The 22,732-nt window shown below is 41.6% G+C and overlaps 2 protein-coding genes across 4 annotated transcripts in view; one reads left to right on the top strand and one right to left on the bottom strand.

Annotated features, from left to right (window-relative positions):
* Nucleotides 1-10,750, bottom strand: part of lama2 (laminin, alpha 2) — a 152,526-nt gene extending 141,776 nt beyond the window's left edge. For all 3 annotated transcript variants that reach the window (XM_084030945.1, XM_084030946.1, XM_084030947.1), the window contains exon 1: nucleotides 10,609-10,750. In XM_084030945.1, the coding sequence (XP_083887071.1) occupies nucleotides 10,609-10,675 (67 nt within the window). In that variant the 5' untranslated portion in view covers nucleotides 10,676-10,750. The remainder of the gene's footprint in view (nucleotides 1-10,608) is intronic.
* A 1,542-nt stretch (nucleotides 10,751-12,292) lies between these two features.
* LOC311026787 (vesicular inhibitory amino acid transporter-like) lies at nucleotides 12,293-22,172 on the top strand (the record flags this gene model as incomplete). The annotated part of the gene is made up of 8 exons (XM_084030486.1): nucleotides 12,293-12,490; nucleotides 12,707-13,327; nucleotides 17,708-17,844; nucleotides 18,460-18,580; nucleotides 18,701-18,903; nucleotides 19,610-19,847; nucleotides 20,118-20,280; nucleotides 21,859-22,172. The coding sequence occupies 8 exons, from the start codon at nucleotides 12,293-12,295 to the stop codon at nucleotides 22,170-22,172; spliced, it is 1,995 nt and encodes a 664-aa protein (XP_083886612.1).
* Between the last annotated feature and the right edge of the window lie 560 nt (nucleotides 22,173-22,732).

The following is a 22,732-nucleotide window of genomic DNA, read 5'->3' as shown; positions in this document are numbered from 1 at the left end:
AATCCGTGGGCCCAGCGTGAATAGCTAAAGCAGCAAAGGCCCAAGGTGCACCAGCAGGAAGACTCCATCTGCTCAGAGGCGCCGACCTGCCGCTACAAGTTCTCAGGCGGATCAAAAAAATTGAAATGAAAAATGCTAACATTGGGCTATATACTGGATTTCTTACTATGACTGTTGAACAGTAAAATAAAATGGTAATTTCGGCCTTTGTTGACCCATGAAATAGTGTGCATTGCCAGTGTGTTTTTGGGAAAACAGAAATCAGATAACTGTTCAAAGTTTAAAGTGAAAATCAAATTCTGAACAATAGTGTTAATAACCTGAAACTGGATAGGGATGTTCCATTGGTTGGGGGAAAAAAGCACAACTATATTTGGCTGGTAATGAAAAACAAGTCTTTGTTAACAGGGTCCAAGCAAGCAGAGGACAACGAGCTGGTTGAGATGCGAGAACAGAGCAGTGGGCTCCTCCAGGAATAAATGTGCTAGCGGACCACCCACCTCCCACCCACTGCTGGAACAAGCCTTGGGCTTGGCTGAATGCTTAGGTCTGCTTTCCTCTGCGTGGCCAAACAAGGTCAGCAGAAGACACATAACGTGGGTCTCACACATATTAAAAACTGGAATATATAAGGTTTGATGGACAGGAATCCTTTAGGATTTGTTTTTCCAAATAAGTTGCATTTTTCTGCTTGTTCAAGTAGTAAAAACAAACAGCTGTTCGGGTCACAGGGCGTAGCGAATGGATGTCCCATACCGAACCGATCGTCCTGTACCGAAAATTTACGCGACACCCCTAATCATGGCTGTTAATTCTCCCGGATGGGTGAGATTTGAAGCTGAGTATTTTGGTTGAAGCGAGGCAATAAAATGCACCGAGGATTTATTCAGCCAATCAGATATTGCATTGATATGTAGCAAGTGTTGTTAATCAACCAGAGGGTACCAAGATCCCTCTGCAGTGATGCTGGCAGCCAGTGGGACACTCGGCAACAAGATGAATCGGTCCTCCAAGCTTCATCAAATTGAGCTTATCTCCTTTTTGTCATTTTAGTCTTTGATTTTTGGCCTCATTATCATAATGCCGTTCTATAAGCACAACACACAGCACTACCCACTACCCAGCCACATCTCTGCCAACTTCATTGTGCTCATTGTGCCGTGAACAGGAAATGACATTGTGGAATAAATCACTTTATACCAGCCTTGTCCAATCACAGAACAGTGCCCAAAATTCCCGGGCGTCACTAGTCTATTATTGCAGGGCTGCAAAGGCTCTGTGGCTCCCGTCCACACACACACACACACACACACACACACACACACACACACACACACACACACACACACACACACACACACACACGGCACTTTTCACATATTTCATCTAGTGTCAGATGTGAACATTTGCTCGGCATTAGGCTCTCTGTGGGTTTGCCTTGGACCAGAATAATGGAAATACAAAAAATATAATACAAATGTGAAAATGCATACAGAGTATGCCCCCCCTCCTGAACACACACACACACACACACACACAATATTGATGAGAAAAGCAACGGAAATAATGGAAAAGCAAAAATGTATACACAACACATACCTCTTTTTTGCTCCTTCATTCACATCTGCCTGTGTTTTCAGTCTTTGTCATACACCTAGACACCGCACACACACACACACACACACACACACACACTCACACACACTCACACACACTCACACACACACACACACACACACACACACACACACACACACACACACACACACACACACACACACACAGGGGTGTGTATAAATGTTAAATCCATAGCTAACCAGGCCAGTCTAATAGACTCTTATTCCTCTGATGCTTTATCAGCTCAATCACACAAACATTCAGCCCCAAAATAATAGCCTTTCTGTTTTCTGCCTCTTTCTGTGTGTGTGTGTGTGTGTGTGTGTGTGTGTGTGTGTGTGTGTGTGTGTGTGTGTGTGTGTGTGTGTGTGTGTGTCTATCTCGTGCTGCAAAGAGTATGTGTGCACTGCATACAGATCTGCCAGTAAAGTCAGAAATGGCAGTTGTTGGGTTAGGAGGTCCTAGACTCATTCATTAATTCATCTAGTTGTCAGTCAAGTCGACTGCACTTATTTGATTTAAATTAAAAGTTAAAAATGCATAAAAACTACACACTGCCAGGTAATGAAGAGACACATGCCAGTTTAAGCAGTGAAAGCCTGGTCAACTGAGTTCAGGGAGGTCTAGAACTATTAACAAAAATCTGGCACTACGTTCAAACCAGATCCACTCGTTTTTCGTTTTTTATTTTTCACAATAAAAGCCTTATAATATAAATAACATTCATAGGAGAGCATTTCGCTTTACCTTGTTGTTTATTTATCGCGCTCCTGGACTGTAAATGCCTTAGACTTGGTGCAAACTCTGCAGTTCAAGTACAACCAGTCAAACCCTCTATGTATATGGTTAGCTACTCTGGCTTGGACCACACACCAGACTGCACTCATGGTAACATACGGTAGAGGACGGTGACCCAGGCAGGTCAGGGTTCATGAATGTGAGAGGTTAGAAGTCGCTTTAATACTGAAGGTCATGGGTCTGGACACACAAAAGAAACAACACGTGCGACAACTTACATTCAAAGGCATTCTCCAACAATGTCTTTCTATGTTTCTCAGACACACACACACACACACACACTGAAAACCATGTTGTGACCATGTGTTGAACAAGGATGTCATGGGCAATGTAACTAGTAATTTCTAGCAGCCACTAAAACCAGCCGGCATCAATCTGAATCCATCTTCAGAGAAACAGCGGTGTAACAAGAAGCCTCGGCTCAGACGTTCTGACCACAGCAGACTTGCCAACCACTTGTAAAAATCCCCTTTTGAAGCATGATCCACAAAGTATTTTGATGTTGGTACAGTGCCTTTGCTGTCAACGTTGAGGGGACCCTTTAAAATCATTCCGTGAAAGTTTAAAGGTTTTTTAAGGTTGTAAAGTGGGTAAGGAGCTTTAAATAATCTTCCTTTTACTCTGATTACAATTGACATCATGCCCAGAACTCTGACTTATCACCTGTTAATTTAAATATTTGTATTACTTACTACAACCTGACTATCACGTGCGTCATCCAATACCTGATTATCTCTCATTCAAATAAATCAAGTTGGCACATTGCACAATCGTGGCTTAACGACCTGCATGAAACATAATGAGGGAAAAAAACAGCCCTGGACCAAAATCAACAAACTGAGGACTAGATCCCAAAGTTTGACACAGAAAGAAAAAGCCTACATACAAACCAAAACCAACAAACTAAAAAATTCCAAAACAGAGCTGGGGGGCCATCTGTCTTTGCTTTATGGCTGCCTTTGAACTGCTTGTATCAGACGGATTTCTCCTGTAAAAGACAGCTTGCTCTCAGTGTGTTCGCTGTGGATAAACAGAGGTTTTGCTATGAAGTGATTTGAGCTGGAAAAGCACAATAAGACCTCCAGAAACAAACGGTGAAGGAGTAGCAAGACAAACAAACTGAGGCCAGACATGAGCTCAGCTATGGCTGCAGAGGTTTCAGCGGTACTCCTACAGTGGATGAAAGATAGACAGCTGAGACACAGATGAGGGGATATGAAATAGAGAAACAGCAAAATGTAGAGATGTACAAGAAGTTCATCATCAGCCAAAATACATTTTCCCAATATACTATACTGTGCCGATTGAAAAGATAAAGAGAAGTAATCAGGTCTGTACTTCATTAAACAAAGCACACACATGGACGGCTGCAACAGTTTTGTTTACAGATTGGATATGTAACATTAATGCAGTCAAACTCAATTCACCCCACCCAAGGAATGCCAGCAAAAGGAGTGAATTAGAGAAGAAGGCAATCCAGCAATCCAGACCGAATGAAAAGAAAGGGAGGAAGAAGAGGGAACTCAAGAGGCCATGGAATGAAAAAGCAAAAGGAGAGGAAGAGCAAAGAGGGGGACAGGAAAGAAAGAAGTAGGCGAGAGGGGACGAAGGATTATGAGTAGCGGAGGAGGGGAAAGTGTCTGCCAGTGTGTGTGTGTGTGCATGTGTGTGTGTGTGTGTGTGTGTGTGTGTAGGGGGCTCATTATTGACACCATGTGTTACCACAGGAAGCTCCTTGGGAAAATATAAGCACCCAGAAAGATCAGAGAGCGAGACAGAGATGAGAGGACGACGCAGAGAAAGAACGATGAAGAAACGGGGGTCATCCCAAAGTCTTTGCGGACGCAGACGTGTGTGCTTGTGTGTGTTTGTGTGTGTTTGTGTGTGTTTGTGCGTGTTTGTGTGTGCGCCTGCGTGTGCATGCCGATGTAAGGGTCAGCCTTCTCTGTTTTAGCAGCTGTACATCTGGATGTCAGCCGTGCTGTGCTTTAGCCACAGGATCACAGTGTCAAATCCCATTGCAAGCATGCTCCCACATCCTATCTACCATAGACATGCACGCAACTATTTCAACTGAAGAGTTTGTTCGCTTGATGGGATGTTTTACAAGGATTGTTAAAGTTCCGCTTCTTCAAAATGTCTCAATAAAACACTTTAAACACGTTGACTGCTGCCTCTTTTGTTGGGGAACAATAGATTTTCTTTACATTGAAAATATACAAAAATGTGATCAGTCTACATGTAGCAAGAGAAACGGTTCATTGGCAACTTTTTGGTTTATTGATTAACTACAAAACTAAATATGTCGCTTCATTCTTCCATTTTATGGTTAAATAAGAATAGAAAAGAAATCAACAGGAAAATAAGTTGCTACATTTCATGACTGGTTCGTATGGATCGTGCAGTAAAACTCTCAAGGAGTGACCTAAATATTGCTCTTTGCTATTCAAGTTTCTGCTCATGAAATAAATAAAACTTTCAAGTTGGAGTTCACACAATATAACTTCACATGATATTCATTTTACTTGAATTAATTTCCATATGTTCATATATATTGTGGCTGAAATAAGGGGAGTAGTCACACTAAAGCTGGGAGTTGTACTCCAACCCCACCAAAAAAGGTTTGTCATCCAACATATTGTACAATTTTTTGTGTTATTTCCCACAAATCCATATCACAGTTCTGCTTATTTTTTCAGGCACAGTAAACAGTCTGGGCACAGCAGCTTGAGCAAACACACATGCACACCCTGTATGGACTCACATGCACACATTTACCAATTCATCAACTCACGCTTTCTGTGTCTAAGCCTGCAGTAGAATGGAGCTGGGCAGAGCAGCTATTGTGTCCCTGGTAGAATTAACTATTGATTTTCTCCTCAGCATTATCAATGCTGTTCTGACAACAAAACAGCTAGGAAACACTCACACACGGGGGCACACACACACACACACACACACACATAGATTGTGTTTGGTGCGAGATGTGCTTGATAAGAGGCGGCACAGTCTCACAGGGAAAAGCACAAGTCAAATATTAACATGCCTTTGTAATAAGCACACACAAATACGCAAACAATGATGCACGCAAATTATTTCACAAAACCAGTCTCATCACACATGCATTAGGATAAAGTCGTGAAACATTTGACAGTGTTTATATATCGCATTGCTTGTGCAATCAGAACAACATTTGTGAAAATACGTAGACCTACATAATTCTAAAATAATTAATTGGGATGCATTGGTACAATTACCATAAATGCCACCATGGTCACGTCAATTCACTATTTTTTGTTGTGAGAATAAACCCCCTTTTCTAAAGTAAAGGGAAAGCCGCTACAGTACTTGTCTCATTCCTCAACGAGTATTTGCTTCCCCTTTTACTGAAATGGAAAAACATGTCAAATCATTTTTTCATCCACTTTTCTATGCTTCTACAATTTGCCATCGCAAGAAACTCTGAAAGCCTTAGTGTCATTTCTGCTTGGAAGAACAGCCTACTCTTAAAAAAAAATGTTTTTCTTTCGTGCCATGAAGCAATCTAGCAGATTTGCCACCAAAACTAAACAAATACATGTAAAATGGAGTCGATTGTGTGCTGCGTTGTTTTGGAGCTGACAATCCTTTGGATAATGAATGAAAATATTGTTCACAGTACTTGTACCAAAGTCTCAAATGTGATGTCGCTGTGATTTATTTATATTAGCATTCTACATGTAGCCCTCTGGATATTTAGTCAATTCCAAAAGTAATAACAGATATTGTCGGGGCACACTATGATTTTAAAGCAGCAGGTATCACTTAGCTGCAAGCCAGCGTCCTGACCTACTTCTGCCCCACACTGTGACAAGCGTCAAGGGAAAAAAAAGGGAAAACAAGCCGACTAAGATTTAAAATGTCAAAATCAGTGCCACTGAATCCCTCTCTCTTATTTCTTTCCCAGCGTCATGTCTTTCTTAATGACAGGAAGGATACAGCACAGTTCCAACTTAGCACCTGGCTAATTTTAGCTCCAAGAGGATTCCTCTAAGTACACAAACAAACACCTGTTGGTGATCATGTGATCTGTGTCTTTGGCACAATGTCATTGATTCATTCTTGGAGGCCTTGAAGCCAATGACCACTTCACAATTTATCTGCCAACATAACTCTGAAAAATGAAAAGTAAACAACAAAAAAACAAGACAGACTTTAATTTCTGGTGGGAGGCATGAGGAATGAAGAAAGACGAGCATTATATGTTAACTATTATAATTCAAATCAATCAAAGGTGTGCAACAGCAAGGTGCTCCACTACACTAGAGTTCCCTTTTCTTTTCATTTAGCTGAAATAGATGTAGACATAAAACTCAATGTCCTTGTAAGGTGCAGCCAACAGGTAGATTACATTGATTTGGCACCACATTTGTTCAAAGTGACTTTTTTTATTTATTTATTTTTTACCACAACTCTGGAGCAATTTGGAGTTCAGCATTCTTGCTCAAAGACTTTTTGACTGCTCTGGGTTTTCGAGAGTTCTGATAATGATATATATTATTGGGACCGAGACACGTACCATGCAGAACATTTCAGTCTCTTAACTGCCGAAGACAGTATTTCTAACTCCCATCTAGTTTAGCATTTCTGTACCGCAATTTTAACATATCTGCAAATATGAGTCGACATGCAGTCTGTCAGAGTTATCCATTCAAATCCAGGGCTTCACATTAATGTTTGCCCGCTTACCCAATGTTCAGTAAAAATATGCAATCGGGAGATCGGCAGTAAAGCTTTCTGATGATCCCTGATGATGCTACCTTTTAAACGGCATGAGGAGAGCTAGTTAACCTAAGCGGTTAGAAGTCGGTAGGCAGCACAGTCCTGTAAAACAGCATAGTAACATCTGGAATAACTAACTTAACCAGACACTTAGGCCTGTTATAGTGCAAGTAATTCCCATGCATGATGCTCAGAGTAATCACAAATCTTCTATTTCTACACTCTGGTTGGTACTTGTTACTGATCAGGTGGAGTACCAAATACAGGACATGTATAGTGTAATGAGTGTCTGTATTCATCGCAAACCCACTAAAACAAACTACTCATGTATCCATAATCTGCATTAATCTGCATGTTTATCAAACTGCTATTATTTTGACATATGGGCCTATATTACTATAGCACAAAGCCAACTAGATTGAACTATTGTGCATCCTTTCAATCTGATTTATTTTCTTCCTTCCTTCCTTCCATCCTTCTGTCCTTCCATCTCCTCTTATTTTCTAGGACACATTGATCATATTCACTCAAATCCGGTCCCAGAAAGTCTGAGTGCGTGTTCCTCTGGTGTATTCCATCAAATCCATTCAGCTTAGCTCGACTGCATTCACATTAACATAGCAGACTGAGATCAACATATTTTAGAAAAATTATGACATTGGAATGAATTCACTCCATAATGTTGATTTCTCTGATGGGCAGAAAAACCTGCTCTGGATTCACATCACATTCACTGTGAAACCTCTGGTGACTTCACATCACATCACATTCAGCCTGGCTTGGTTAAATCCACATTACCATAAACTTATAAAACACATCTGAAATTGCTCTGAGGAGACCTTTCATTTACAAATTAATTATTTCTTTACATTGTCAGGATGGATCCTTCATTAGACAAAAATATTTCATAGGATCAGGCTGCACCTTCGATTATGCCAATAAACATCAACAGAGAAATCAATAAAAGTATAAGGTTTCTGCAGGACAGTGTTAATTAATTCAAATCACATGGATTTTCGAAATAAAATAAAAAATAAAAAGTTGATTTCCCAATTGGTTTACAATCCTTGTCTGGATTTTTTCCAAACTGGTGCCTCTAGTGGGTTTACTTAATACCCATTCATGGAAATCAAGCTGGTAACATTCACATTAACACACACAGACTCCAACAAGTCAACTTTTCTGGTAAGTTTCTTAGACCTTTTGAAATGTGTGCAGCAACAACCACACATTCTTGACATTTTGCTTTTCTTTTTTATCCATATCATTGTTTGGCTTGGCTCGGGCCAATGCAACTGCCGGCCCTTGGGCCACATCCGGCCCAGAGGCAACCTCCGTGTGGCCAAGTATACATAAATCGGATATATGACAAAATATGTAAACTACAAACACAACATAGGCCGTAGTAGGGATTAGCAGGTCAACCAGCTCCATAACATTTTGTACGGCCACTGACACTGTGATTTAAAATCATCACATTTAAATTCAAATATTAATAGAACACTATCGGTGCACAAACATTTTTCCAACCGAGCCCTGCAGTGAGAGGAGCACAGACAAAACAAGAATACTGAAAATCTCTCTTGCAAATTGTGAGGAATGTGTACATGTAGCACTCCAGAGCTCATAGTGAGTGAAAGAATAATTCAAGGATGAAATTTGTAGTCAATTTATCCATCCTTTCAATCAGTTTATCCATCAATTCTGCAAAAATGTCTAAAAGACGCCTGCAGGTTCTACAGTACTGAGCAATCTCTCTGCCCGACTCTCCTGGAAAGTTGCTTGAATGTTTTGTAACAATGCCAAAAAAGTGTCTTCTCATCAACAGATGTGTTTCCATCCGCCTCCTCAAACCACCTTAAAAAGAAAAAATATATATTTCCGATTCAGAGGAAACGGTTTCTAAAGCTTTCAACTTTCCGCTGTTAGTCACTCCTCTGTCTTGCCGCTTCAATCTCATCGTCTCACTCTCATGCCCTCTGAACCTGTCGCCCATTTCATCCATCCTTTCTTTATCACTGATGTCTCCTGCAGTGCCTGATAACTTTTCAACACAGCCTTCCTTCCTCTCTCCTCTCCATTTCAGCCCTCCTCCCCCCCTCCTCTTCTCTCTCTGATTATCTCCTGGTGTCTCTCTGAGCTCTGTCGCTGATGGGGAGCACGCCTGGCTGACACGTCTGGTAATGAGGCTCCTAATGCAGATGGCCTCTCCCGCCCTTGTCTCCCACACACACACACACACACACACACAGTATACTAGAAAAACACACATCCTGATGGCAGCCTCACCCCCTCCTCTCTGCAAGAAGTCCAAAGCACTCCTGGGTTAAACAGTAGCTGGAGATGTTTTTGAAGCGGATAAATAGAAGAAGAAGAAAAAAAGCACCAACTTTGTCTCATCTTTCAAGCGACAATCACTACCAGGGAACCCTTGCTCTCCAAACACATGTGCAAACAAACCCTTGCTGATCATCTTTATGTATTCCAGAGCATTTTTGCAATAAGTGGGACGGTTTGACTAATAATAAGAATCACTTTGCATGAATATAAGTGTACAACATGTTGTATTGTTTTTTTTTTTGTCTATCCCCGTCTCTGCTGAGGGCAATGTTAGTCATCTTTCATTGTTGACTAAGTCACGGCCCTCACACACAATAAAAAGCACATCATTTATCTTTCAAAACCTTATGAATGCAGCACGTAAAAGATCAGCGGCTCTTCTTGAGCGCTTTTCATGACTTGATTTGATCTTTTATTTAAAAAAAAGGGTCGGTTCACCCAAATATCAAACTTATTTGTTGCTGGACAAACTGCACAAAATCCCAAACCAATGTCAACGACAAAGACAAATCGGTGTAGATAACTTTTAAATACAGAAGCATATACATTGAAATCCAACAACAGCATTCATATCATACGCTTTGGCAATATTGTGCTTTAAACTTTCATGCCACTAAAGCCCCCATTGTATTGAATTGGAAGTGTACAGTCACTGTAGTCTCAAGACAAAGTGACGTGCAGTTGGGTATTGATGAACCCAGTTGTCTAAACAGTACCTGCAAAAGGGCAATGTGTGTGTGTTTTTTATTAGCCTCAACACGGTGTGCCATGGAAGGGTTTTTCCCACATGACTTGCCCTCCTGTTAAAAACAAAAAGGTAAATAACGCTCAGAGAGATGAACGAGGAGCTTCACTTGCTTACCACGTCGACGTGAGGACGTTTAAAAGTCTCTCTCCTGGTCAGACATCAGACGTTTCATTTAGCTAGCTAGTGCAAAATGTGCAGCTAGCCGTTGACTTATTAGCTTATTAGGGCAGATGAGCAACCGCCCTGGCCGGGTGACCCCCGGGCTCACGCGGGTGTCGGTCCGCGGGTAAATGACTCGTGTATCGATTGGTAGTCTTATCTATCAGTCTCTGGGGTGGACTCACCTCTCTGCTGGGCATGGCTGCATTGCCATAGCAACGCGGCCAGAAGCACGAGCCGGAGACGCTTCATGGTCGTCCTCTCTTGGAAGTTTGATATCGTACTGCGCGCGCTCCCGGAGTCAGCGGCGTCGTCCCAGACCCGTGTTGCGTTTACTGTCAGAGGAAAGTTTCACAGAAGTTGACCCAAACTCACTCACTCACTCACTCACTCACTCACTCACTCTCTCTCTCTCTCTCTCTCTCTCTCTCTCTCTCTCTCTCTCTCTCTCTCTCTCTCTCTCTCTCTCTCTCTCTACTCCTCCTGTTCCTCTCCTCTCCCCTCCTTCCTTCCAGGTTTAAACTTTTTTAAATGTGATAGATAGATAGATAGATAGATAGATAGATAGATAGATAGATAGATAGATAGATAGATAGATAGATAGATAGATAGATAGATAGATAGATAGATAGATAGATAGATAGATAGATCAGGTACAAACCTATACTTTTCAGTTTCAACATTACTTTTAACATGGCCTACTCAATAAACTGTTGAGTTTAATCTATAATAATTCGATGTTATCACCTAATCGTGTGTTTTGTATGTACAATAGTATCTTCTACTATTGGCTTGTATCTCTCAAATAAATGTGAAATGAAGAAAAATGTGCCATTGAAATGTAATGGAGTATTTATTCAAGTGAAATACCTTTTTCATTCATGTACTTAGTTACATTCCACCACTGCCAACAGTTCATTCATTAATGTAAAATAGATTTTCAAAATGTACATCGTCGGGCCTTTCAGGAGCAAATGGCTAACCAGACTTTGGGTAATTACATGTCTTTTTGTTGTGGTCCCCTGAGCTTTTAAGCAATATTTTCGCAGCTAGAAAAAAAATATATCAACACGTGAAACTGTTTGAATGTGAGGCGAGTTCTCAAACACTGAAAGTTGTTTAAATGCATATGCCGTACATCAGTGTGCTGCAGAACGTTTGGAAATAAAAGCTTCAGATGCTTCAAAGCAAATGAAATGTTGCATCAGCACAGCTTTGGCTACAACAAACAAAGAGCACAGAAGGGAGAAGGAACGAGTTGAAAGGAACTGAATGGAGCGCAGACTACTTCAGAAGTGAAAAGTTGGACAGAAGTTTCGGTGCAGTTGTGTCCAGTGAGTTTGCACAACTGTTCTCTGGCTCCTCCTGCTGCCCTGCACCAATCACCACAGTCCGGGGCAAAAACTCAAGCAGCCGGGTCAGAAAGTTCACAAAAGTGCTTCGTAGAGATGTTAATTTTGTTACTAGACTCAGTATGTTAAAAAAAGTCTCTTAAGTGAAATTGATGATGATGCAAATCTAAATACACAGCTCCCACAGCTGGTAATTATCAAAACAGAACCATGTACGCCTGCAGGTAAACGTTTTCATGACAGCGTTGCTGTTATGTCATGTGAGTTGGTATTTGGTCTCTTCAGCAAAGGTGGGTCCACTTAACTCTGCAAGAATTAAAAGTGAAGTTTTGCCCTCCACTTTATCGGAGTTCATCTACTGTGAAAGCCACTGTAGCTGTTTCCTTCTCCACTGTTGGAAACACTCTTATATTATAATGTTACAGCTCACCGACTCGTCAATCACTTCACACACCTGTGAGTGTGCTTGTGCAATTGTGTGTGTGTGTGTGTTGGGGGGTAGAATTTGTGCACGAGTATGTTTATTTGTCCAGTGTCAGCCAAGCTCCCCTCCCAGACCCCTTCGTCCTCCAGAGGCAGGGAGGCTGACTCTGCACACCGTGAGGCTGAAGATGGGCTCTCTTCGCTGGGCTCGCGGCTCTGGGCAGCCCTGGAGTGCCGCTGGGTCTCTGTGGGGCCGGGCAGTTTCAAGGCTACACCTGGACTGGACATCAAGGTGAGTCATATACACATTCACATATTGAATTTGTCTAACTAAATTACAGAACATGAGTAGGTGCATTAGCATCAACAAAGCTGCTGTGTTCTTATTAAATAATTAAATCTTGGTCCTTCTAATGGAGTAAAAAGAAGCAGTTTTAAAGTCAGCGAGGACACAGAGATCGTGCACTTTAAATACATTAAAGTGCTTTTGATCAGCAGGTTATTTCAGGAGGATGAGGAGATGCTGATTCTGACCCACAGCGATGAGTTGAACAGAACCTATGGCGAGGACAGCAGATTGCCTTTTGACAACAGCACAAACAAAAATCACAGAAGCTCTGACGACGCCGGAAGAAATAGGACCTCATTTAGAAGAAACAGCCTGTCTCTGACTGAGGAAGATCATCCCGGCCTCCCGAGATCCACCTTATCGCAGGAGAGTCCACATTTTAAGGAAACCAGAGCCACGGTAATCTCCACCGGACCTAGCACCATCACTGTCACTTCAGCTGTTTCCACTGTAGACTCCTTTTGGTTCGGAAACACCAAAAGTTATGGCAAAGGAAGGAGATCCGGCAGTGAGGAGAACCCGGAGCAGGGTAATGAGGGAGGATCCTACAGGTTGAACAGAGGGGATGTGCAGAGTCTTTCTGAGGATAGAGAGAACGAAGAAGGAGATGAATCTGTGGAGGCGACTGCTCAGTGTTGTGGCAACCTTGAAGAAGAGAGGGCAAGGATGAGTTTGGCTAATCCAGCTCAGAGTCCCATCGCCGGCACCGCAGGTCTGAATCCTACTGTCACCACCATCACCGCCTGGGAGGCTGGCTGGAACGTCACGAATGCTATACAGGTACACTTATAATACATACATGAGAAAAGTGAAAAAAACATACATTTAGTTACCTAAGATCTAAGCCAAATGAATGTAATGTCATGAAAAATGACTCGTTCATTGTTTTATAGAAATCCAAGCACAACAGTTTCACATGTTGAGTCGGCTCATGTTCTTTTTTGTCAACACTTTATGCATCTCCTTCTCTCTCTCTCTTGTAAAAGTGCAAATGTAAAAATGCCCGTGCAGTACGTTCAGAAAGCATTAAGCATGCAGACTCTTTAATGCGCTCCCATTGTGTTTTCATATTACTAAACAATAATCTGTGGTCTCGCAGGCATGTTTGTCAGGCGCTCTCCAGTCTTCCTAATCAAATAAAGCGTGAATCAAATCATTCAAGAAAAAAAAAGAAAAGAAAAGAGGAGCTTGTGGTCACAGTGTGTCCTCGTGGCTGTAATTCTAATAGTTTATTATGCTGTAAATGCCGAGCCGTATTCCACTGCTGCACTCATGTAAATGTGTTCTTTCACTGAATAACTGCATTGTAATTGAGCAGCGTCACTGGGTCCATAAAGAACATTATGACATTAGGGCATCAATGCAGTGTGCAGGCATAGGCTTTCACACACACACACACACACACACACACACACACACAAATGAAGATGCATGCAAATGTTCCTTCGGGAGTCGAGGTGAATTTACATCAAATGATTTGGCGTGATGTTGCTGTAAACACAGATTTTAATTCACCTTTAGCACCGTCGTCTGTGCATTAATGCATAATATCAACACATGATATTCAGAGGATAAACATGTATCTTACCGGTATGTGCTTGGTTTATTGATGCTAGTCTATCTATCTAAGAGCCAGGATCTCCCCTGTTTTAATTAGAGACCAGAGTCTGGTGCCAGACCAGGCACAGAACAGAGACTGGGATATATTCCATATTACTGCTTTAAATCCCCATTCAAGTATGTGATGCGTTACTCCTGTGATCATAACGCTTCCAGCTATATTTGAATGAATTTGTCCCATAAACAGCGCTGTGATTTAGAATTGTTTCTATTTTACTGCAGTGTGCTTTTGTTTTGTTTTTTTAATTGAACTCTGCTAAACAGTTTCTGGGCTTTTGGGGTTGGTTTGTGTTTTATAGGTTATTCATTACCTGCAGCTCACTGTAATCAGGAGCCTTAACCGAATGCTCACTCATCTCTACGGCTGAGGTCACGGATAGGTTAAGTCGAGGTGACTACATGGATGACTAGCGCAGCAGAAAGGAGTCTTTGTATTAAAGGTGGTGATTCACTGGACTCGTGGACATTCCAGACGCTGATGGATGAGCACATACTAATGATACTTATGATACTACTTAATGGGGGGAAAAAAGAACATCAGTTTCATCGACTATCAAGGCGAAAAACGAAAATATGTATTTTCCTGTTGTTTATTGATGCCAACACAACTCTGATATGACTGCCAGCTTAATAAAGTTTTTATTATAGTGCAAATTTGCTGCCAAAAAAAAAATGCAGTTCTAGCTCTCAAGCCTCCCGACATGGGGATATTGTGAAACCCGGTTTTATTTCCAACCTGACTCTTAATGAGGCAGATCCTCTTTGTGTGTCTTCAATGCAGAATGGAGACGTGGACCTTTTGTCTCCGACACCGAGGGGTGGGGGGGATTATATCAATTTAACTGCCAATGATGATCTGCATTTGAGCAACATTTTATCTTTAACTGGGTTGGAAAATTAAGTTTGAAATGTGTCTTTCAATTCCAAACAAGAAGATTGCTGTCAAATGTTATTTTAGTTATTTGTCTTCCTTTTATTTATGATAATATGTGCAAGGATTCTTTGTTTTCTGTCACAATAAAAACTAAGTGACCAATTCCTGTTGTGACAGAGAACAAATACATTCATTTTACATTTTGTGTGTTGTTCTTGCATGGTGCTTTTGCATTTACTTAAAGCAAACAATGGCCAATAATTACTATTTATATAGTTATATAATGCAGTTACTTAAAGAAACTGCATTATTTATATCCATAAAAAAGTCAGAGAGTGTCCAGAATGTTTTAAGTATTATGATACTTGACCTAAGTAATTATAAAAGCCTTCATAATGTGTTGTGCTTATTGTTATTAAGCTTTGGAAATATGTGTCATTATATACAGTGATATAAGCAGATATGAGTATGTTTATAAAGCATAACAGAAAAATGATACTGGCAATTTCAATAAAAGATACTGGTTGAAAGATCCAGTCGCATTATGGGGAATGTGAGATATTTAGACTTTGTAACTTTCATTTTAACCATACTTTTAAAATTCCCCTTAAATTATTCCTTTAATCTGTGAAATGTCAGAAAAACTTGTTTTAAAAATCCATTCAGAAGTTTCCACAGCCCAAGGTTACATCTTTAACAGTCAAATTATTTGAGAATGTTTATAAAAGTGAATGTTTGCCATTTTTGCTTGAAACATGACTAAAATTTAAAGTCGCTGATAAATTTCAATCAATCAATCGGCTAATGGTTAAAGCTCTAATATAATCAACCATAAAATTACATCTTCACTACCAACCCCACCATGTGTGGCACCTTTCATGACCAACGACAAAATCAGCAACTAACATCTCCTGAATATATATATATATATATATATATATATATATATATATATATATATATATATATATATATATATATATATATATATATATTTTTTTTTTTTTTTTTTTTTTTTTTTTTTTCCGAGCAGAGTCACTTCAGAAAGTCCTGGCTGTGGTTTACCTGTGCCTCCCTTTCTTCCAGCGGGTCCAGCAGGGTCCGTGGGCAGGCTGCTCGTTGCCCGGAGGCCCCGCTAGAGTCTGAGCTGAGGGAGCTCCTGCTCAACATGCGTATATAGAAATAGATTGTCTCATTTACTGTATGTAGGTCATAAAGAGGCAACAGTGTTTCATAACCAGATAAATAGCAACTCTGACATTTAGTAACTTTAAATGTCAAACCTGTGTGTTTCTGGTCACATCTGCTCCACCTTAATCCCTCGTGGCGGGGAAAGACATTTCTCTATCATGTTTTTTTTATTGCATAAAACATCATGCACGACCTGAACAGTGGTAGTTAAAATATTTCACCAGGGAAATCCAGACAGGACCAGTGAATGTGTAATCCCTTTTTTTCAGCCCGGATACTCTTCTCTGCTCTGAGGCCCGTATTGAGCGCGTGGTGTCGGGTGTGAAAAAGTCGGTTTATCGCAGAAAAAAAAGCTGAATCTCCGTCGTCTTCAGAGCACAATCGGGGATTTCTTTCCTCCCTTATCGTAGCCGTTGGTGATTGGGAGCTGTTTCAGGTTGTGTTGAGCAACCAATGAGGAATTAGCTGGCAAAGGCACAGAGAGAAAAGAGAAGTGGAGGGAAAGAGGGAGAGAGAGGGGAGATGGAATCAGATACTTGAGCGTCAAACTGCTTTCATCACCAGCAGCTGAACATCAAAGCTCCATCAGCATATGCACAACAGACACCAGTTTACAAAATAGTGGCTTAAAACGAGACGGTGTGTGCTTGTCTGTTTATGCGTATCGGCTGTGTGTTGCCAATGTGTGTTGGATCTGAATCTGCAGCTCTCTCTCTGTGCATCTCCACGTTGCAGCTCCATCAAAGCAGCTCCTCTGATCTGCCCTCGTCCTCCTCCACTTCCTCCTTCAGCCGTGAGGCCGCACCTCTCCTCCTTCTTACCTCTCTCCATTCTGTTTCCTTCTCCTCCGCTCCTTCGAACCTCTTCTTTTCCCACCCTCCATCTCCATCTCCATCTCCATCCCCTCTCCTCCTTTCTAATGGGCCAAAGCTCGGCTCTCGTCTTCCTCCTGCTCCTGCTGGTCCTCCTGCATCCTTGACCTCTCCAGGCATCACGCCAAAACTCTCCCCTCCCCTCCTCATCTTTCCTCCGTCTTCCCTATTCTTTCATTTCCTCTTTTGTTTTGTTACAAAGTTTGAGAATTCTCACATTTGAATGATGTGTTTTGCTGTAATTTACTTAGAGGTCTTCTATGTACTATATTCTATATTTTAAAGCATTGATATGTTTGTGTATGTTTCAAACATTGTATCACATGTTCCACGCTTCCTATTTCTTATGATTTCAAGGTTTTTTTCTTCTTCTTTTGTTTGACTAAAAATTGTATTTTACATTTTGCCTCACGACTTAAAAAGTTTAATACAATGACTGGCTAATGTGCATAATGTATGCTTTTTAAATACTTAATATAAGTCTAATTTTCTTTATTGTGTATATGAATTTTTTTTTTGGGGGGGGGGGGTCTTAAATGGAGTCTTTTCTTCCTCACAACCCAAGCCTTCTACTTCTTTTCAACATTTCTCTTCTACCCTCAGGGCATCTTTGTGTTGGGTTTACCCTTCGCTCTGGTCCAGTCGGGTTACGTGGGTCTTGTTCTGCTGGTCTTGTCAGCCTGGGTCTGCAACTACACAGGAAGGATCCTGGTGGCCTGTCTATACGAAGAGGAACAAAGGTGTGTCTGATCAATGGATTTGGTGTCCAGTCGGCTTTCTGATAGCAAATATACGAAGTGACTATGGTGTCACCGCTGTAGCACTTCCGGCCTGTGTTCCCAAAAAGCACTGTTTTTCTTGAGGTTCTCATTGGCTGATGATGCTCTCCTATCTGTATTTTCAGCAACGGTGACTATCATTTCTGACAACAGAGTCGCTCTCCTATTTATTCCTTCCGTTCAATCCAGACTCCCAGGAGGAGTCTAACCCCAAGTGTGGTATGAACACAAAGAGCGGAGAGTCCAAACACACAAACATGTTATTGTGTTCACTCCGCAGTGGTGAACCTCAGAAAAACACCACTACCGCAGATGAAAGACATGTAAATACGTTCTGCAAAAAAAACTATGCCTTTTGCTTCAGTGGTTTCAGGGTCCAGTGGACTTAAATTCAGCATTTGATTTTGAATATGCTCGATGTAAAAAAAAACACCTCATTGTGCTCACTTAAATCACTGGAACATACGCTTTAGTTCACAACGGTTCAAGGACATGCTGTCGCTTTTGAAAGCAGTGACAATGGTCAGAAGTGTTGTGTTTTTTTAATTACACTAAGAAGGTGTTTGTATCTTTCAGTGGAGGCTCGATGTCAAAGGTCAGAGTTCGACACAGCTACCAGGACATAGTGGAGGCCTGCTGCAAAGGACTGTGGCCCAGCTGGCCTGGACTGGGAGGGTGGATAGTTAACGTAGCTCAGGTAACACACACACACACACACACACACACACACACACACACACACACACACACACACACACAGTTGACTCTTGAAACGTTTCTCATGCGGGGAATTCTTCATGTTTCTCTTTTATTCCAGGTCGTTGAACTGTTGATGACCTGCACCCTGTATCTGGTCTTCTCCACCAGCCTGTTGTCCGACAGTCTGTCGGTGATGGCTGCTCCCAGATCAGTGTGTTCTCTGGTGTCCCTGGTGTTCCTGCTGCCCTGCCTGCTGCTCACCGATCTCAGACCGGTCTCCACCCTCAGCCTGCTGTGCTCCCTGGCTCACACGCTGATCAGGTGATTGAATAGAAGATGAAATTCATCGGCATCCACTGAGAAACCCACGGATCGTATCGAATCAAGGATGAGGTGGTCTTGGATCATTTTGCAGCTGCTGTCTGCTCCCACCTGCTACACACTGCTGTGACTGGTTTGTTGACTTACTCTTCATGCCAGGTGGAGCTGGGTCTATTATTTGGCCATTAAGTCATTACACAAATACACATTTCTTCTCAGTTAATTGCCTCACAATTCAATGCTTAAGCAGAGAGAAAAATATTGCGTCTGGTTCTTTATCTATTCTTTTGCTGAATGTCTTTCTGCTGCTTTTGTTGAAATGGAATCCATCCCTTTGGAGCGCAGGTTAAATAATTCAATACAAGTAAACATTTGTTGCATACACAGAATGAAATGGGAAATGAACGTTTAACAAATTTGGTCATTGCATTTGTTATTTGGGATTTTTGGTTCATTTGGGTTTTGTTATGATTAATAATAGCATACAATGAATAATATTATTAAAATCTGAAATTACAGATCATATTCAGTCTTCAGGGAGGCCTTCTGCTTTTACTGCCCTGCGTATCTGAGTGTGCTCAGTTTTTAGTGGACTCTCCTGTATGAATGAATGTTAGATGAATGACGCTACAAAGGGATTATCATTACTGGAACATTATATCCACCCTTTTCTGATATTTTCACTTTTCCCCTGACCCTCTGCCAGCCTGTTGGTCATGCTGTACTGCCTGAGTCGAGCCGGTAGCTGGTCCTGGTCCGCCCTGTCTCTGTCCGTGGACCCAGAGGACTTCCTCGTCTCCGTGGGCGTCATCATCTTCTCCTACACGTCGCAGATCTTCCTCCCTCCTCTAGAGGGCAGTATGGAGGACAGGGGGCAGTTTAATGCCATGTTGGGGTGGACTCACGGAGCTGCCTGCGTCATGAAAACTCTGTTTTCATTACTGGTTAGTAACATTGTGTGACGCAGCAAACGTGCCTGTGAATTCAGCGTGTGAAGCCTCCGAGGGGTCTGAAAGAAGTTTTCGTTTTCTGCTGAGTTAAATACATATAATGACTATAATTAGTTGATGGCCAAATAAAATGAAAAATGTTCAGACAGACAAAGAAATGTACATTTAGGTTGACATCTGGCTGACAGCAGCGGGGCTAATCAACGGATGGAAAATGGAGCCATTGATTGACTGATTGCATTGATTGTCTTCCTCCTCCATTAGGCTGTGCTGACCTGGGGGCCAGAGACCAGCGAGGTCATTACAGACAACCTGCCCTCTGACCTTCGACCTCTCGTCAGCCTGGGTCTGCTGGCTAAAGCCCTACTGTCCTACCCTCTGCCATTCTACTCTGCTGCTGAAATACTACAAACATGTCTGCTTGGAGGTGAACACGTCCGACAGCTCTATTTGATATTCAAACCACTGACCTTGCCCAAAGTGTTTATGAAGTGAGAGTTCCTCCAGGAAGTCTAATAGAGAGAGAGAGAAGAAGAAATCAAATTTGTAGTAACCTGTTCCCATGAAATACATCTCAGGTGTCGTGGTTAAGACTGACTGTAGATCTACATTTAATGTGTTATAATGGCCTTAGGAAGCTGTCTTTTACTTCTAGATATAACTACTTCTCAGCACAAGCCTGAAGAAGCAGACTCGAGGGTTCGCTTGAAAGGAAATCAGTGACATTTGTACTCTTTCTCACACTGCCCAGTTTGACTTGAGCAGAACATTCACTTGCTCCAGAGGTCATCATCTCTGCAGGTGTTTCAGTGTGGAGAAAGGAGCACAGCATGCCCACAGATCACAGCTCACGCTGACATCCATCTCCTAATTAAATTTCCCAAGAAAAACAAACAGTTAAAGGTGACTCATAAAGAAATCAGACAATTTATATTTCTGATGAAATAAGCATTTTGTTATTCAGCCGAGACATTCAAATTTATTAAATCTCATCCAATAAAAAAGGCGAAACATATGAAATTAGATTAAAAAAAATACAACCTATAACTCAGAAAGCAAGCAAATATCGCACACTATTTATTTCCATTTGAAAGCAACACATTTGTCACCATGGCTGAACTTTGTAGAGTTATTGACTATCATGGTAAATGGACTTCCCTTTTTAGTTTTCCAACCACTACATGTCAATATTCACCCAATCACACTCATGGCAGAGGCTGCAAGGTGCTGCCTGCCCATTATAATCTATTCTCAACACATTCACACTGATGGTCCAGCCTTCAGGAACAATGTGGGGTTCAGTTTCTTGCCCAAAGACACTTCAACATTCAGACGGGAGGATCCGCAGATGGACCGGATCCCTCCAGTCCTCCAGTCGTAAAATCATCACATTATAATATAATACGCTTTATTGCAGTCCATATAACACATTATACAGAATAAATAGTATAAAAAGAAGACACAAAATGTGTGCATATTATAAGATATACAAGCTATTGCACCAATGCCGTCTCAGCTTAGAAGTGAATCGACTAGGGCTTCTATTATGTGGTTCTCTGACTTATGCAGGCGACACATACAACGAAACATCAGCTGTCTTAAGAGACAGACAGGCAATTGGCTGGCACTAAGCCAGGGACACGAAGCAGCAACCTCATTGCATCATTGTAGGCTACCTTTGCCTCTGCATACTCATTTTCTTACAGTTTGACCACATTTGAGCAGTATATAACGGTGTGGTGTAGGTTCTGAACACTTCACAGCATCAAGGCGTTTAATAATGAATATTTTCACTGGGCAAATGTAATTTGAACGTTAATGTCCTCTACAGCTTTTTATTTATTGTCAATAATACATTCATTTGGTGCTGTAAATAAGGAAAATGTCATTGAAATAGAAGCACCTGGAAAACAGGGATGTCAGAACAGAGCGACCCACGAACAAAAGTTGCCCTGTGGGTGCAACATAAACCAAAAGCATCTTCTCTGCCTCCGTCGCTCTGCAGGTGTCTCGTCGCACTCCAAACGTGGACGCCGGTGTGTGTCTCGTCCGGCCTTTTTGGTCCGCGCCGCCTTGCTGATGACATCATACCTCATGGCCCTGCTCGTCCCCAGGTTCTCCCTGTTGATGGGTTTGACGGGTAGCGTGACCGGGGCGGCCATGACACTCATCCTGCCGTGCCTGTTTCACCTCAGGCTGCAGTGGAGCCGCCTCACCGTGCAGGGCCGGCTGGTAGACGTGTGCATCCTGAGTCTAGGGGTCATCTGCAGCGTGTCGGGCGTGATTTGTTCAGTGAAAAGACTGGTGGGAGGACTGTAGGATGACGGACGGACAGACGGACCGACGCACGGAGTCGTGAGCTCTCTTTTGTAATATTTTCTGTATTAGAAAACCGTATCACTGCATGAATACTCAATAGTTAAAGCATCGATGGTTAATCATGTCATATTAATAATGGTTGAAATGACAAAGTGTAGTGTTTGGGGGGTCAAAAGTGACAAAAATCAACAAAGATTTATCGTGAATTCTGCAGCTGCACTCAGCTTTATTGAGCTTTTTAACGTTTTTCAGCAGCTAGTTTGGGATTCTGTTTTGCTTCACTCTCGTCGTTCTCGTCAGTGTCGTTTTCAGCCACAGCAGGTAGGCGTTTGTTCTCAGCAAATCAAAGCTTTCATAAGTATACAGTAGACTATTTGCTAGTCAAAAGGCATAGTATGTTTCACAGGTTTCAACATCCTTATGCATACAAATTCAAAAACTGTCTAAAAGGCCTGTTAATAACTAACGAATTCTTAAATGTTATTTTCTGGAAGTCTTAGATGTCAATATGAGTAGAACATGTAGCCTTCTATAATCACAGATATTGTTTATGTATATTG

This window comes from Eutrigla gurnardus (assembly GCF_963514095.1).
Source record: "Eutrigla gurnardus genome assembly, chromosome: 16".
In the NCBI taxonomy this organism is placed as follows: Eukaryota; Metazoa; Chordata; class Actinopteri; order Perciformes; family Triglidae; genus Eutrigla; species Eutrigla gurnardus.
This window is presented reverse-complemented; position numbering and strand designations above follow the sequence as displayed.